This window comes from Falco biarmicus, chromosome 4, assembly GCF_023638135.1.
Source record: "Falco biarmicus isolate bFalBia1 chromosome 4, bFalBia1.pri, whole genome shotgun sequence".
Taxonomy (NCBI): domain Eukaryota; kingdom Metazoa; phylum Chordata; class Aves; order Falconiformes; family Falconidae; genus Falco; species Falco biarmicus.
Genome location: NC_079291.1, coordinates 15854309 through 15870811, shown reverse-complemented (window position 1 = coordinate 15870811; position 16503 = coordinate 15854309). Strand labels below are relative to the sequence as shown.

General features: G+C 45.7%; 1 protein-coding gene across 1 annotated transcript; it reads left to right on the top strand.

The window, feature by feature from the left end:
* Positions 1-1328: 1328 nt before the first annotated feature.
* On the top strand, positions 1329-4371 carry TMEM158 (transmembrane protein 158). Its single transcript, XM_056338726.1, has one exon. The coding sequence runs from the start codon at positions 1642-1644 to the stop codon at positions 2536-2538; it is 897 nt and encodes a 298-aa protein (XP_056194701.1). The 5' UTR covers positions 1329-1641; the 3' UTR covers positions 2539-4371.
* The last annotated feature ends 12132 nt before the right edge of the window (positions 4372-16503 follow it).

The window sequence follows — 16503 nt, the reverse complement described above, 5'->3', positions numbered from 1 at the left end:
CATGTTCCTCTGTAATAAGCCAAACTAAAACCCCCGCCAGACTATAGGCATCTGGGAGACAATATCCTTTGGGCTAATTTGGGACAAGACATGAGTCCACCTTGGTGCTCAGGTCTCTTTTGAGTAGAAGGCAAACAACTCTGGGTTTTATCACGACACATTTAGGCAGGGGTTTTGAAAAGAAAACCGATTCACTACCTTCATTCATGTTGAATTACAGGAAACCTGAAATTTACTCTCTACCCTCATTCACTACCCTCACTCATCTGAAAGACTTGAGAGTGGTATTACAGTAACTCACTCGCCAAGTGAGAACGTGCCCATGTGTTGCTTTGACGTGGGACCATGTCTGACACGGAACCAATGCCAGCTTCAAAGGAGCGAGCACCTTACAGAGTTCTGTTCTATCATTTACATAAATAGTCCCATATATATTTGGGAAAGCCTACTTTTTGTACTTGTGTCTCCCTTTTGCACCTGTATTTGTCAAAAAAAGGGCTGCGAAGGCAAAGAACAGTCTCGGTTCTGGATGCTTGCCAGGAAAAAGTAACTATCCCACCTACTGCCCAAGGTAAAGGCTAAGGAATGTTCAGTCGTTTGTGTCGCCCAGTTCTGTCCCTCTTCGAGGGCTCCAAGTGTCAAACTGCAACACGGCGAGCCTCAGCCAGCGCCGAGAGTAATACTCGGAGCCTGCACGGGGTTGTGAGACGAGCTGGAGCACCTAGATCGATTACAAAGCACCACGCTTATAAAGCAGCCTTTCGGAAAACGCAGCCAAGCCTCGCAGCTGCCACGCTCGGTAGCTTCGTGCTCCCCGTAAGAGGCTTCCGCGCTTAAGCCCCAGCGTTAGGGGCTGCCCGCGCCCGGCCGTGGGGGTCCGTGGGACCCCTGCGCCCCCCAGGCTGTGCGCGCCCGGCCGCGGGAGCGGGCGCCGGGCCGGGGTCCGGCCGGGCAGCGCACCGCGGGGGTTCCAGCCCGACGGCTCGCGCCCTCTCCTCCGCCTCTCCGCCGTCCCGTTCCCTCCCTGCGAAGTCGAAATGCCGGCGTGTGCGGCCGCTCCCCGGGCGCCCTTGCCCGGCTGCCCCCGCCCCCGCCCGAGGCGGAGCGCGCAGCCCGCACCGGCCCCCTCCCCACTCCCCTGCCCGCCCGCCGAGCGCGGTACGGGCGCCGGCAGCCCCGCGGGCGCGGCGGCGGAGCAGGGAGGCTTCGGCTCTGCGCTCCGGGGGGGAGCGGGTGTCGGCACGCGAGAGCGGGGCCCGCCGCAGGGGACGGGGGGCGCCTGCGCCGGCCGGTGCCCCCGGGGAGGGGCTGCCCCGCCGCGGCGGCGGCACCTCGGGGCGCGGCAGCGGGGCCGGGCGCACGGCTCCTCCCGCCGGGGCGCTGCCGGGCCGGGCCGGGCCGGGCCGGGGGCGGAGGAGGCGGGGAAGGGGGGAGCCGCTGCCGTCACCGAGGCTCCCGGCTCGCTCGCCTCGCCGCCGCGGCAGCCCCAGCCCCGCTCCCACCCCCTCGCCTGCCCCCACCCTCTCTCCCTTTCTCTCGCTCTCGGCGAGAGCAGTGTGCCTCCCTTCCCAGATGGCAGCCGGCAGCGCCATGCAGCCTCCCGTTCCTCCTCCTCCTCCTCTCCGGCTCTAAGTTAATGCCATGCTGCCGCTGCTCCTCCCGGCACTGCTGGCCGCCTGCCTGCCGCCCTGCCAGGGCTGGAGCCCCTCGGCGGCTGCCGGCGGGCAGGACGAGCAGGAGCAAGAGCTCTTCTTGCCGCCTGTCAACTCCTCCTCCCGCTCCCTGGCCAGCCTCGAGATGGACCTCGACGGGGCAGCAAGCAAGGAGGACGGCAGCACCGCCAGCCCGGGCACGCCGGCTGCCCCTGGCCAGGAGCCTTTCCCTTCCGCTCCCACCTCCTCCGGGCAGCAGCAGCAGCAGCAGCAGCGTCCCCAGCCGCAGGGGCAGCCGCAGCCCGCCGAGGACCCGCACTGCAATATCAGCGTGCAGCGGCAGATGGTGAGCTCGCTGCTGGTGCGCTGGAGCCGCCCGCTGGGCATCCAGTGCGACCTCCTGCTCTTCTCCACCAACAGCCACGGGCGTGCCTTCTTCTCCGCCGCCTTCCACCGCGTGGGGCCGCCGCTGGTCATCGAGCACCTGGGGCTGGCGGCCGGCGGCGCCCAGCAGGACTTGCGCCTCTGCGTGGGCTGCAGCTGGGTGCGGGGCCGCCGGGTCGGGCGCCTGCGGGGCGCCGCGCCGCAGGCCGCCGCCTCCGCGCTCTCCTACCCGCCGCCGGCGGAGCCCGGCCAGTACTGGCTGCAGGGGGAGCCGCTCAATTTCTGCTGCCTGGATTTCAGCCTGGAGGAGCTGAAGGGCGAGCCGGGCTGGCGGATGAACCGCAAGCCCATCGAGTCCACCTTGGTGGCTTGTTTCATGACTCTGGTCATCATCGTGTGGAGCGTGGCCGCCCTCATCTGGCCGGTGCCCATCATCGCCGGCTTCCTGCCCAACGGCATGGAGCAGCGCCGCAGCACCGCCGCCGCCGCCGCCGCCAAGTAGCCTCTCCCGGTGGCACCCCCCGGTCCCTTCTCCTCGTCGTGCGGGGCGAGGGGCGCGGGCGGCCGCCCCCCGCCGGGCCGGGCTCTGTCGTGGTTCTTGTTCGTGTCACAGGGGCGCGGCGGGCGGGCGCGGGGGGCGCGCGGCCCCTCAGAGCCCGGCCCGCCCTGAGGGGAGCAGCTCCGCCGCGGGCCACCAGGCCTGCGTGCTCGTTTTGTACCTTTAATACCCGTTTTAAACGAACCTTTTAGTAAAAAAGAAAAAAAAAAAGGAAAAAAAGAGAAAGTCCTTCCCCCATCAACGCAGGAAATAGAAGACCTTCCCATTCAACCGCAGTTGTCGTAGTCGGAGTAGCTTTTTTTGTATATGAATACTGTTTGAGTGGGGTTTTTTCTTTATTTACAGAAAGGGAAGTGTCGTTTTGGCAGGATGGCAAACTGAAGCAGTATATATATTGTTATTGCTGAAGCTGAACTTTAACGAATCTTTTACACTGTATTTCCCAGTTGAGATAGTGTGTATTTATTATTGTAGCTCGGCGTTACTTGGCTTTTAATACAGAGGTTTTCCTTCTGGAGCCACCGTATCCTTTTGTCGGTCTGTTTCTGCCAGGGTGGAACGGAGGGCTTGGCAGGCCTCCCCGCCTGCAAACCCACCGCCAAGCTCCTCTTTCCCCGCGGGATGGTGTTACCAGGGCTCTTGGTAGAAAAAAGGGGAATACCAAACCCTTTCTGAATGGTGCTTGCCCTGTCCGTACAGCGATTTGGGTCTATGTACCTGCAGCACCAAGGTTGGGTGGGATGGGATGGGGAACGTGTCCGTGCCAGAGATCCTCCAAGCTGATTTACTCCGCACAGCTCCACAGACTGTGGCTTTCTCCTCTGAGGTTGGGTTGGTTTGGTCCTGGGAAGATGAGGCCTGCTCTTTGAGACATGTTAAAAGCAAGTCTGTTGACTTCCACTGAGTGCATTCCTCCAAAACAGCTCGGATGCAGTGTATTTGTTGGAGGCATGGTAATACCATACCTCTTGTTTCACTTACCAGTCCACAGGATTGCTCCCAGAAAGCCTGTGGGGTGGAGAGAAGGCAGGAGCTGCTGGTCCAGAACTAGATGACGGCTGCTGTTGTGCGAGCATGCAGAGAAGAAAGATTTGCAAGATTTCTTCTTTCTTGTTCGAGCAAACAGTTGCATAGCCTGAAGTATCGCTTGTTGTATACTTCCAGCTGTTTAACTTTGTAAGAAGTTGTTTCATTTGCCTTAGACATAGTTAGTCCAGCTGAAGTTTCTGAAACAAAAATGTCAGCTAAGTGGGAAAGATTTGCAATTGGAATTCTCATTCCTTTGTGAACATCAATGTATTTAATTTGTTAGGAACACATGAACTCACCCGGGGTGTAATTTGGTGTTATTTGTAATGTTGTTTTCTTCCCTATGGTTTGGTGGAAATGACTGGATGAAAAGTCTGGAAGGATTAAATTCTTAGGATTCCTATTTTTTTAAATGGAGAACAAAATAAAATAAATGCGTGCTCTGTGTGTGTGCTAACTGGGAAAAAAAATGCAGACGGGAAAAGATTGAAAAATGGCAGAAATAAATCAAGATTTTAAAATGTTCCATGTTACTGGGCTACCTCTACACCCACTGTTTCGTCTGTTGATCTTAATGGGCATGTCACTTGGGTAAACACTGCAGTAGTGTTAGTTTTCAGAGTAGGGGATCCAGTCACTGTGAGAAATGTTCATTTGACCTGTTGATCCAAAGGGCACCTTCCCCTGTACGCTTAGTTTACAAAGTCCAACTTTTCTTTCCTTGATGTGAAAAACATAGTGTCATGTCTGCTGTGTGCACAGACATGAGATATGCTGGAGAGCAGGTATTTGCCTACAATGCCCTGGGTGACAGAGAAGCCTCTTCAAACTGAAAGGCAAGGCTAGCAAGAGGACATGAAGCTAATGTTAACACCCTCCCAAAAGAGAAATGTTCTACCTACGGAATAAACCTCCAAAGAGTTGCCACTGTAGGAAAGAATTTCCTCTGTTAAATGAAGATGCCCTTAGAGAGTTTCTTCATTTGAATGAGATACATTTAGGCAGGGAGTTAACAACTTTTGTTGGAAGTTTTGCTGGGTTTGTAATGCACGATGCGTAGTACTCACTGTGATCCAGGGAGCCTGTGTTTACAAGGTTGGAAATCTCTTTTTTTGCTTCTCCTAGTTTCACCAGTGGCGTGCTGTTGTTTTTTTCTGAATTGCATCAACAGAACCAAGAAAACGGTGTTACTGGCTGAAACAGGCACCTTCAGTATATTAAAAGTTTATTGTTTGCAGTTCTTGCAGACACCTAGCAGGTGGTACACCAAAACTGGTGCAAAATGGTTTGTGTCATCTATCTTCTACCAATATCAGCTTGTATGCAAACCTTGTGAACAGGCAGTGCGACACTCAGAATACTTTGCTGCTTCACTTAAAAAAACATGATAGGGGAGAGGGATTTGCTTGTAGTTCTTCCATAAATATGCTTGCAAGTGGAGCTACTATTAAAAATCTACCAAAATGTAAAATGTTTAAAGCAACAAGGGATGACATCAAACAAACAAGCAAACAAACCCCAAAGGCAAGTCTTGTCCAGAATATAAAAACCCGTAACATTTTCAGGGAGTACTAATCTCAGGCACCCTGTGCAAAGAGCACTTCTGAGTTGGGGAAGGTGTTTCCTTAGACCACAGTAACCATCGGGGTAAACATTTTCCTTTTGCAGAGAGAGCACAGTCCATGTTTCTGTGCCTTAAAGAGGAACTTAAAGCACAGTGGAGGGCACAGAGATTACTTGATGTACAGGATTTAGCCTGGACCTAACTCCCTGAACCTTCAGGTTTCAGTGAGGTGGCAGCAGCTTTCTCCTGTATGGAACAGAGAATGGAAACACATTATGCAGACTGTGAGCTTTCTTCAGTCGCTATTACATCTCACATCAATAACGCTGCTCCCATAGCTGTGGCTGCTACTATGATTCTGTCATGGTTTAACCCCGGCCGGCAACCAAGCACCACGCAGCCACTTGCTCACTCCCCCCTCACCCAGAGGGATGGGGAAGAGAATCAGAAAGGAATGTAAAACTTGAGGGTTGAGATAAGAACAATTTAATAATCTAAATAAAATAAAAATATAAGAACAACAGTAATAACAATAATAATAATAATAATAACGATTAGGATGGAACGATGGGGTAAAATTCAAAGAAAGGGAGAAGGAAGGGGAAAAAAACCCAAGTGATGCACAATACAACTGCTCACCACTCGCTGACCGATGCCCAGCCGGTCCCCGAGCAACGATTCCCCCCCAGCCAACCCTCCAAGTTTCTATACCCAGCATGATGTCCCATGGTATGGAATACCTCTTTGGCTGGTTCAGGTCAGCTGACCTGGCTGTGTCCCTTCCCAGTCTCTTGTGCCCCCCCAGCATTCTGGCTGACAAGGCCCAAGAAACTAAAGTCCTTGACTTGGTATAAACATTACCCAGGAGCAACTAAAAACATCAGTGTGGTTATCAACATTGTTCTCACATCATAGCCAAAACAGCACTTTACTAGCTACTAAGAAGAAAATTAACTCCATCCCAGCTGAAACCAGGACAGACTCTTAAGTAACGGATAATTTTGAATGACAAAAGGTACACACAGCTTTTGCCCACATCCATGGGAATTTCGTCTAAATCAAACCCAGAAGAGTCAAGCCCAGGGCAATGTGCACGATACATCTACACACCAGCTACTTTTACATGCCAACTTTAGACACCAAAGTGTCTATTTATTTTCTTTGTCACTGGCAGTGGAGCTTTGTTGTCTTTTTACTGGGGATGATTCTAAGCCATTTTTATTCATTTGCATTTATTTTTAAAACCAGTTAGTAGCAGGGGCAGCATGAGAGCAGGTTAGTCACCATATATAATCCTTCACATACTCAGGGAGGGCATATATATGCATACACACACATACATCTATACATGAGGACTTACTGTGTAGAACAGAAACTCCAAACAAAAGAGAGAGAAAGGATGGTGAGAAACAAATAATATTGAACAAGTAATACAGTTTTCCTTCACTGTTTGTTGGATCATGTTTCCTGGTAAGTTATCCTGACTTTATTTAGGTACATGTGTTTGTTGGAAAGCAAGGGATACCTAGAAACAGGTAGTTTCTTGATTTGCTTTTCATGTAATTCAACTATATTACAGATATATGTATCTATATATACTTTCATTCCAGGAGGCAGAAACTCTCTCCAGAGAGATAGTCAGCGTTAGAAGGTACTAGACTTGTATGCTAGTGTTAGACTGGTACATTTTTTGCTGTATATTCAGACCTCAGAATTGAATCTCTCTCCCTCACATATTTTCTTAGTTATGTTCTTTAGATGTATTAAAGGCAGAAGTAGACAGATGAATATGCAGTTTTAGCATGGACACAGTTTTGCTGTTACTTGGTGCGATATTGATTCCCATAATAAAAATATAGAAATGTAGTCCAGTATAATAATAATTACATCTTATGTAGGCATACTGTGGTTCAATCAGTAATCAAGTGCATTTTTCTATGTCAGGAGGTACGTGGATATTTGGGGCAAAACAGCCATACTTGGATGAATGTGAGAGCTGATACTTATTTAGGGCTTAGTTTGCCAGTGCTTTTGATGATTAATATGACTGCAAGAGCAGTACTATTTGTGCAGTGAATATTACTCAATATGAGTAAGGGCTACTGAACCAGGCCCTAAAAAAAACTAATTAAAAGCCTTAGTTGACTGAGTAAGTATTATTCATCGTGACCTTCTCTTGCTGAATAAAAGTATCTCCAGCGCTGATGTTACGTGATCCCAGGTGCTGAACAAAGGCCCAATGAAATTGAATAGTTAATGGAAGCGTTGTATGACTGAAGATCAAAAATCTATTTTAAAGATATATATCTAGCTATAAGAGTAGGTATTACATTCTTGTTCCTCTCTGGTTTTTATACACGTGGTTTGTCAATCCAAAGACAGGATTTCTCAGTCCAATGTAGGGCCTTGCTAGTTTTGAAAGTAACTTATTTCTGAAGCTAGTGTGAAAATGCCAGTTATTTTCCAAGGAATTTTATGGAATAAAAGCATTTTCTTCAGCATATTTCAGGAAAAGCCCTTGATTTTTCAAAAAAACTTTTGTAATAGTTTTGTGACTATGTGTAAATATCAAATCCCAAACATATTCAGATTTCAAAACAAAAAATCTTTTTAATCAGTAACTGATTTTTAAAAACATATTTTTAAACAAAAACATTGGTTTCCATTTTTTCCCTCAAAAGTAGAACATTTCAATGAAATGTTCACTAGAAGCGCATTTAAGTGTCTTACCTTTGTGGGGGAAAAAAATCTCTTCAGTGATTTAGAATTGGTAACAGCTTGTGACAGATAAGGTTCTACACTTCTTGTCCCATCTTCATGATAGTTCTGGTTAAATAATTGTCCAAAACAACTATAAATAAAATTTAAAAAAATAATTAAAAAATAATAAAAAGAAAAAGTAGCTTAACCCATTTGTTTTGTTTCTATTCTATTATGCCAAGGGAGAAAGCAGCCTGGCATAAAATTTGGGATATCAAAGATCTTTACTGGAAGTGTCTGGATGGTGTTTAATTAGATTTGTGGCCAGACTAAGTCTTACCATCCAAACATCTTACAACTTTGTACAAAGTTTGGATTCATAACTGAGTGTAGCAGTTTGATCATTTATATGACAATCAGAATGTCTGTATCTGCAAGCTGGGAAAGCCAGGATCTAAAACCTTATCTTTCATTTTAGCTTTCCTACTATCTCAATAGGTTAAAAATGTCAGAGCAAAACTGGAAGATCCAAATATCCTATGAAACTCTGTGTGTTTCTGTGTGCTTGATCTGTTCTTAGCTTTTGTAGAAGAACATCTGATTAATGAGAGATGATTTTGAGATCAGTGCCATTCTAAGGAAGTGAATTCATGGGGAGTGTGAAGTTAAAGTATATTTTTGTTCCTTGTAAGGTGAGACTTGCTAGAAGCGGTGGGACCTTACCTTGCTGGTGTCATTCTGGGTGTTGCTAAGCAACATGGAGTGGTTAAAATGGAGATACAGAAGAAAAGCATAGAGGAATAAAGGAAACAAAAGACATTGAAAGAACATAAAAGGGAGTAAATGTGCCAGCACATTCTGCAAAGAAGTTGTGAAATATCAAGTGGGAAAAAGACAGAGATGGAGGTCATAGAGAAATAAGAAAGCTGACACAAGATGAATTAGGTACTTGATTCTGTACTTCATATACTATGAAATTTTGCCATGCTTTGTTTGAATAACTGATTGCAGGTTTGGCCCCAAATGGCAACAGATAATAACAGCCTCAAAAGAAATGAGAGGCTCAAGAAAAATTAGGAATGGGACCACCATACCATAAATAAAAAGGAAAATAAATCACTCTACATCTTGCCGGAAACCAAACAACAAAATGACAAGATACTCTCTTGCATATACTATCTACTCAAATTTTGCTTCAGATGTTTTCTGAGGTTGTAAGGAAAACATGCTAAAAGTTGTTTTTATGTAATGGATATGGTTCTTCCATCATATCTTGCTTTGATTCATGTCAAATAAATATTTCTCATTGTCCAGCACAAGAATGTTCATCATAGCTGTATTAAAAGCTTTTCACCCAAACTGAAGTAGTGCTGGTGTGACTGTATTTCCCAGGCTGGGCTGCTGCTGTTGACCAGACTACGTGCTGGTATGCTGTTTGTAGCTTTCTGATATTTATTGCCAATACTTTCTCACTCACATATTTTAAAGGCTACTTATGTAATCTTCCTTTTTTGTCCATATATTTCATTGTCTCCAAAGCTTCACCCCATTTGTCTTCTGTCATTGAAAATTAATTATTCCTAAGATTTGTTCTTTCTTACTATCCCCCTCTTCCCTCCTTGCTTTGCATAGCATGTTTTTATCTTGACAATTTCTTCCCTCAGATTTCTCACCTGTCTTTCCTACAAGTACGTCTTATCAAGCTATAAAAAACTACTCCAGGAAACTGTGCTATCAGTTTCTTCTGCTTTTTCACTCTGCTTCCCACCCATTCAGACCGTACCTCTCATGCCTTTGGTCTGTGACACCTGCAAGGCAAAAGATGAACAGGAACCCTTGTGTTGAGGGCAAAACCCATGTGCGAAGTTGTCTCTCCCACCAGTCCTGTGGTCACAGGACTTCTTGCACACTTCTGCTCCAGAAATTGAGCAGGGCCTTTAAGTTGCTGTGTCTTCTGCTAACCAAGATGTGGACCCATTTGAAGAGCTTGCTTCCTCCTTAATTCCTCAAAGTCCTGTCTCTGAATAACCCTCTACTTGTGCACCTGCCCGAAACCATATCTCAACAATTGTGGGAGCCCTCACATGCCACCTTTCCCACGTGTCCTGGATTGAAATGTCAGGATGCATCTCACCCTGCCTTCTGCTCTAACTGAAGGTAGATGTCTCACACCTTGAGGAAGCTCTGCACAGCCAGAGGAGCAGCGATCTCACTAACGGACGGACCAGGGTTTGAAGTTACAGCTCAGGTATGCAACTACAGGCTCAAAACCATTACTTTTCAATTAAATACTGGATTCTGCAGAAATTGAAGGCCCTTGCCTGGATGATGGCACATGGAAAAGATGTATGAGCAGAGGACCTGGCAGATTTTCCAAGTGCTGATCTAGTAGCATGCTGGTTTTACTGGTAAATGGCTGAGCGGCCAGGCCACCTCACTGCAGCCCTTTTATAACACGGTAAATGTGCACAGCTTACACTGGAGTTTGTGAGGCTCAGGCCTTCTGAAAACATGTCTGCCTGTGTCTGTCTAGCTGTGGAGGAAATATTTACTCTTCTCATACTGGTAGTGAAAGGATTAATGAGCTAAATCCCATATGGCACTTTGAGCATGTGAAGCGCAATAAAAATGTGAAACAGGAACATGATTTTATTCCTTCTTTGTTATTTTTTTGCACTTAAGGACATGGTTTGAGCCTTGTGTTGTTAAATTAAGGTATTCCACACAATTTTGTCCACAATTTAGCCAGGCAATAGCTGTACTCTGGAAATTCTTTTCCCAGTGAAAGGTGCTGCTGTGAGCTGATGTATTAAAAACAAATCATTACTAAGTGATGAATGTTACTAGAAGAGATTCTCATTAATCCAGAAGTATATGGAAGAATCCCCCAGGGTGTAAGAAACACTTTCTAGGAGGTGAATATATGAAAAAATTGGTGTGGAGGTAGCTGGTGCAGATTTAATCATGGGGCTATTTAATTTCTTTTCTTGCACTGTGTGTTTCATCACATTTTCTCTGGGGAATGTGAGCTCTGCCTAATTATGCCAGCAATGTAGTTTCTCCTAAATGGAAACTGGAAATTACTTTCTTCAGGCAATACTTACTATGAATTCTTGAGATTTTTTTCATTTCCTCCAGGACATGTAAAGCACCTAATGATGCAGGGTCGCAACATTTTCTTAATCCAGAGAAACCCACTTTTGGGGCATGATGTTTACATGCAACACCCCATCCCTTCCCCAAGATGGGGATTTCCCGTGGTACCCCAATCCCCACTATCTATTTGTAGGATCATTTAAGGGCTAGGAGCATGAAGACAGATGTCTTATGCCTCTGTGCTCTACCTTGACCACATATGACTTTCCCTCTGCCCTGAAAGCACAATTATGGTAGACATTACTGTGGATAAAAGTATACAGCAGGCCCACACAAGCAGCAGTTTCTCACAAAAGCTAATAGAGCTGTACTGGTAGCAGTTTCTGGAGAGGACCACTGCCAGCAGACCTCTCATTCCTCTTGCCCTCAGTTGACTGCAGTTCATGCCCATGGAGTGCTCCACAGCTCCACAGTTGTGTAGTTCTTATAGGTCTGTTGGGGACAGCTAAGGAAAACCACATTCACAATCTAGAAAATTAATGAGGCTTTAGCCTGAAAGCCATTTTGAGCAGGAAAGATCTTTAACTGAGCTATTCAGGAGTGTCTGTGCACTATATGAGCCGTGTACTGATGTCTTGAACGTATACTTCAGAGTTTTGTAGGGCTTTGTGGTTTACTTTATTCTTTTTTTTCACAGTTTGACCAGCAATTTTTGTAGATACTACCTGGGAATGCTCCTTTTCCCTGTAATGTAATTCCATAGGCTTTGCTCTAGCTACCGTGATGTGAGAGTGCATTGCCCATGACAAAACTCACCCTCCAAAATGTCACTTAGATATCTCCAGTTCTGAATTAGAGATTCATATCCTCTGCCTGTGAGACTGCAATCGTAACACTTACAGACACCAGTCCATTCTGGGTTAAGACAGAAGAAGGCAACTCTTATTTTCCTTCTACATCTGGAATGTTTCATGCCTGGGACAATTTTCAGTTCCCTGAGTTCAGCCAGTGAGATTGATAATGGTTCTGCCCAATGCAAACTGAAGTGTCGTGGGTGGAATGGGTCAGACAGATTTACTCTCCTCCCACACAGGAGGTACAGAAAGAAAACAACATTGGCTAATCTGTTTTCCTACATGTGCAGAGCACAGTGAAGCAGAAGTGAGTGGCTTTACCTGTGCAAGAAAATCAAACCCCCTGAAGCACAGACACTGAATGATGCAGTTCTCCAAAAACAAATCCAAGAACCATTTTCTGTTCATGTAATTGCTGCTGATTGCCATGAGAACAGCCCAGCATAACTGCGTGATTGGAAGGTCTTTTACCATAGTGATGGAATAGGATAACTTTTTGAAAATTTCCCAATTAATTTCATCAAATTATGTGTGATTCAGTGCACTATCTTTAGTATCTTCATGGCTATCAAGTTGTCTCTGTTGCTGTCTTTCTCCTGTTACATATAAAAAGATAGTGAGAAACCCGTGATCGTGAATAATGTTAATGACATTTCTGACCAAAGAACAGCTCTAAAATCCCAGTTAAATCCTTCTAACAATGATATTCAGAGAACTCATAAGCTGGAAAACAACAAAGAGTTAATACATTTCTGCGATGTATTTAAAATATCAGAATCCTCAGTGTTGAGGACTACAGGTTGACTGTAGCAACAGAAAGCATTCACAGCAAGTTCCCAAGGATGTGTTGTCTGCTATTGCTTGGCAAATTATTGTTACGCTTAGCTACTTCCTAATATCTTCCAATCCCACACTAACAGTAAAACCAATTACTCATGACAATGCGCATAAAATATTTTCAAACTACTACTCAATGATACAAGCATACTTCATCTAGCTTTAAGCCTGTCTTGAATATTAGCGTTTAAAAGGTCCAAAATGTTCTTTCCCTTTGACCATCTTAATTTTCTTGCCTTTATTTCCTACAGCTGCTGTACTGTCTGGTTTTGCTCAGCTTGTTTATAGTTGTGGTTATTTAGGAAGCAATGGAATATGCGAGCAATTCAGCAAGAACTTGCTATCAACAATACTAATCCTTCTAGGCTTGGAGTTAGTACAGGAACAGAGGGTGCCAGAGGTTTCCTTATGCTGCCTGCTCTAAAGTGTGGAGCGTGATTTCAGAAAAGAATGAAATCACTGTTGCTGCAATGATATTAAGAAACTGATCTTTATTCATCAGTTCAAAGCACTGAGCAGTCAGTCTGGACAAAGCGTAAGGGAAGGAGGATGTATCAGCTCCTATATTTTTAATTTAAGCCTTGGTAGTTGTTAGAATTTGATTAATTTAATAAATAAATATGTTGAGGGGTGTAAGCTTCTACATTCCTGTAGGATTTTGAGTTACTTCAGGGAACTGAAATGTAGGGGTTTGAGTTACTTCAGAGGAAGTATAGGAAATACATGCGTACCGAAAGAATAGATCACGTGAAGAGCATCGCTGATGGAAGGTACCACACAGCAGCGCAGCCTTCCTTAAATACCACTTACTGACTTACCCCACAGCGCTGCAGTATGTGCCAGTTAACCACACTAAGCCGAAACAGCTGAGCTTTGTCCCGGGTGGCCAGGAGGGTGAACCCTCTGAGAGGGCAGCCGTCACTACTGCCGCCACAAGGAGACTTCTGCCACTTGGCAGGCAGGATCCTGCAGCCATAGGCATGTATCCCCGAGCCATGGGCACGTGGCCATGCAGCAAGTAGTGGGGGCAAATCTGAGAAGCTGCTTTGCTCTTGTGGCTGCTTGGTGAGAGTTACCACGTTGTGCTGGCGTGGCTGTCGGTGTGAGTCCCACTTCAGAAAAAGCGGCAAAATCGCCATGTGTTTAGGCTGGTCTAAAGCTGTACTTGGAGCTGCTCCGACTGACTCCGGTTTCCATGTGCTCAGTCATGCTTTCTTGACTTTTGCTGATCTCCACTCTTGAAGGTAGCTGCCCAGGGAGTGCCTTGGGTGTTTAACAAATATTAATCACTAAAACAAAGTCCTCAGTTTGTTACCAACTCGTGGCAGCCAGAATTTTTAAAAAGCATTTTGACTGAGTAAGATTTTCTGCAGTTGTTTGCACCTCAAGGTGCTGTGCAAATGGAATACAAATTGCATGACTGAAGGGCATTTGCGTTGACATTACCTGTTCTAGTACTCTGGGCTTCTTGTGTTTTTAAGGTTTCACACTTCCTTCCCTAAGTTATTTTTCCCCACTAGCAGTTTGGCTTCTAGACCCCACCACAATTCTGACAGTTTCCTCTTCTCACTGACCCATGCATCAGATCACTGCATGCTCCATGGTTTTGCATAAGAGTATATTCTTGTCATGGATTTCATTGCATATCCTGAATTTTCTTTTCTCTGAGCTTCTGTTGGAAGATGAGGGCAAGACAGAGCAGCTACCACTGTTGTTCTCACAGAGGAATCCGTTCCTGGCTCTAACATGTTACTGGTTACGTGAGCATTGCTTGTGCCCAAAGTGAGTGATTAGCACTAACACGACTGGTATTTTAATTCAGCAGTGTGTTTGGTTATAGTCTCTGTGCACGGGTATTTATGCTTCATGTCCTTAATAACCAGAAATTGTGTCTAATAAGGTTATGATTATGTGTACATCATACAGAAAATAGCATTTTAAAAACAAGCTATGCCTTGTCTTAAAGGTCAAAGTTGTAATCATATTATTTTCTGCATATTAAGAAATGCAGAAAATTAATGTAAAAATGTATGAGATGGATAGTAAAAGCCTGTGTTTGAATAATAATTGGAGGCAGTATTACTGAAAACTGGGTCTCTGTGAGGAACTACACGATATCTGAATGGTAAGATGACTCACACAGAATTGGCCATGACTGTGAGAGGGTATAGGCAGCGTACGACTTTGCGACAGATTTTGAAAATACTAGCATGATTACCTCTTTGAACAAACATCAGCAAGCCCATTCTGACGTGCTGCAGGCACGAGTCAACACCTAAGGCCGTGGCCCAGCAGCATACCCAGCATGTAGCATCATCGTGCTCGCTCACAGGAACCCCGCTGAGTTTTCAGCTCTGTTGCACACGTCCAGCTTAGTGCAGTGCAACAGAAGAGGCGTGGTGCCATTGCTGCATTGCTCTGCTGGAGGTCTCTGACTGGCTTACCATTCCTCTTGCTCCAAAGACTTTTGATCAGCCAGAATGTCAGGGGCTTTCTGAGCCCAGTCTGTGGGTCCTAAGCAGTCGAGTTGCAGTTGGTCATCAGCCCCTTGACTGTCTCTGGAGGGCTGCTGAGATGCCTTGACTTTGCTTGGCCCAACTCTGGGCTGCCATTATGCTTGAGATTCTTGCTCCTGGTTGTTGGTTCAGTCCCCTACTTTTTGGCTTTGTGTGCTGCTTCTGCCTCTGAACTCCTTCACTTCGAGCTACGTCTCTGCTCCTGATGACTTGACCTGATCTTTCTTGATCTCTGACTGCATCCTTCTCTACTGGCTTCCTGGCCATACCATGCCCCTGACCTGACTCTTTGGACTCAAGTTTTTCAGAAGGAAGGCTTGGAAGATAGAAAGGTTTGTTCCTTTAGTGCAGATAGTTTTTCTCTTCTCCACCTCATCATGACTCATGGTTCATTTTGAATGTAAGTAATTCATAAAGTTAAAAGAAGCGAACAAAAAGTTTAAGTAGCCACTGCAACTGAAATGAGTGATTTCTCTAAAGTGCATCAGAGAAGAATGGGACCAAATATAACCTGCACTCTCAGGGAAGACAGAGACTCACAGACATACTGGTATTCACAGGGCACATCTATGTTCTGCAGAGTTGGGAATTTGCTTTAACAGCAATGTGATTTATGATGTAATCACAGTGTCTAATGATGCTATCGAATACTGGCCTGTGCAATGAGCGAAAGTGACTCACTACCAAGTTAAATAGTGGAAAGGGAATGAAAACACATATTCACCATCCGTCCCATTAATGCACAGTAGCATAAAGCACCATTAATGTCTCAGTACATATAGGCTAAACAGACTTACCCAAATCAGTGTTATTATCTCAGTATGTGTGTGCTTTAGCCTGCAAACCACGTGCCAGTTCTGGCTCTTCCCCCACTGGGAGCAAAGCTGGGTTCTGCCATACTCTGCCGACTGCTTCCCTCTCTGCACAGCTGGGCTGCACCCCATGTGCAGCTGTGCTGGGTGCCACCCACATTGCAGCCCTTGCATACCTATCCATGGTCACCAGTGACATCTCGTTTCCAAGACAGCAAGAACAGCTATGCCAATAAACTGGTGTCCAGAAAGTATCACCTATTTGTCTTTAGAGACCCGCTTTGAACTGCTTTTAGCAAATTAGGAAATGATGGGTGTTGTAAGTGTGCTACAGTGCTATTAGTCCACAAGGGAAAACGGTAAAAGTGCCAATAAATCATTTGTTATGCAGTCCCTTAGCATCTAGAACAACCCACACCAAACATTTATTTCTTTAATGAAATGTCCTTTCGTCTCTGGTTGACTTTTTGTAACACAGCAAGAATCAGATTCTCTGTGTG

Excerpts from the sequence above, each read along its gene's own strand:
- TMEM158 (XM_056338726.1), top strand. The coding sequence starts at position 1,642 with ATGCTGCCGCTGCTCCTCCCGGCACTGCTGGCCGCCTGCCTGCCGCCC.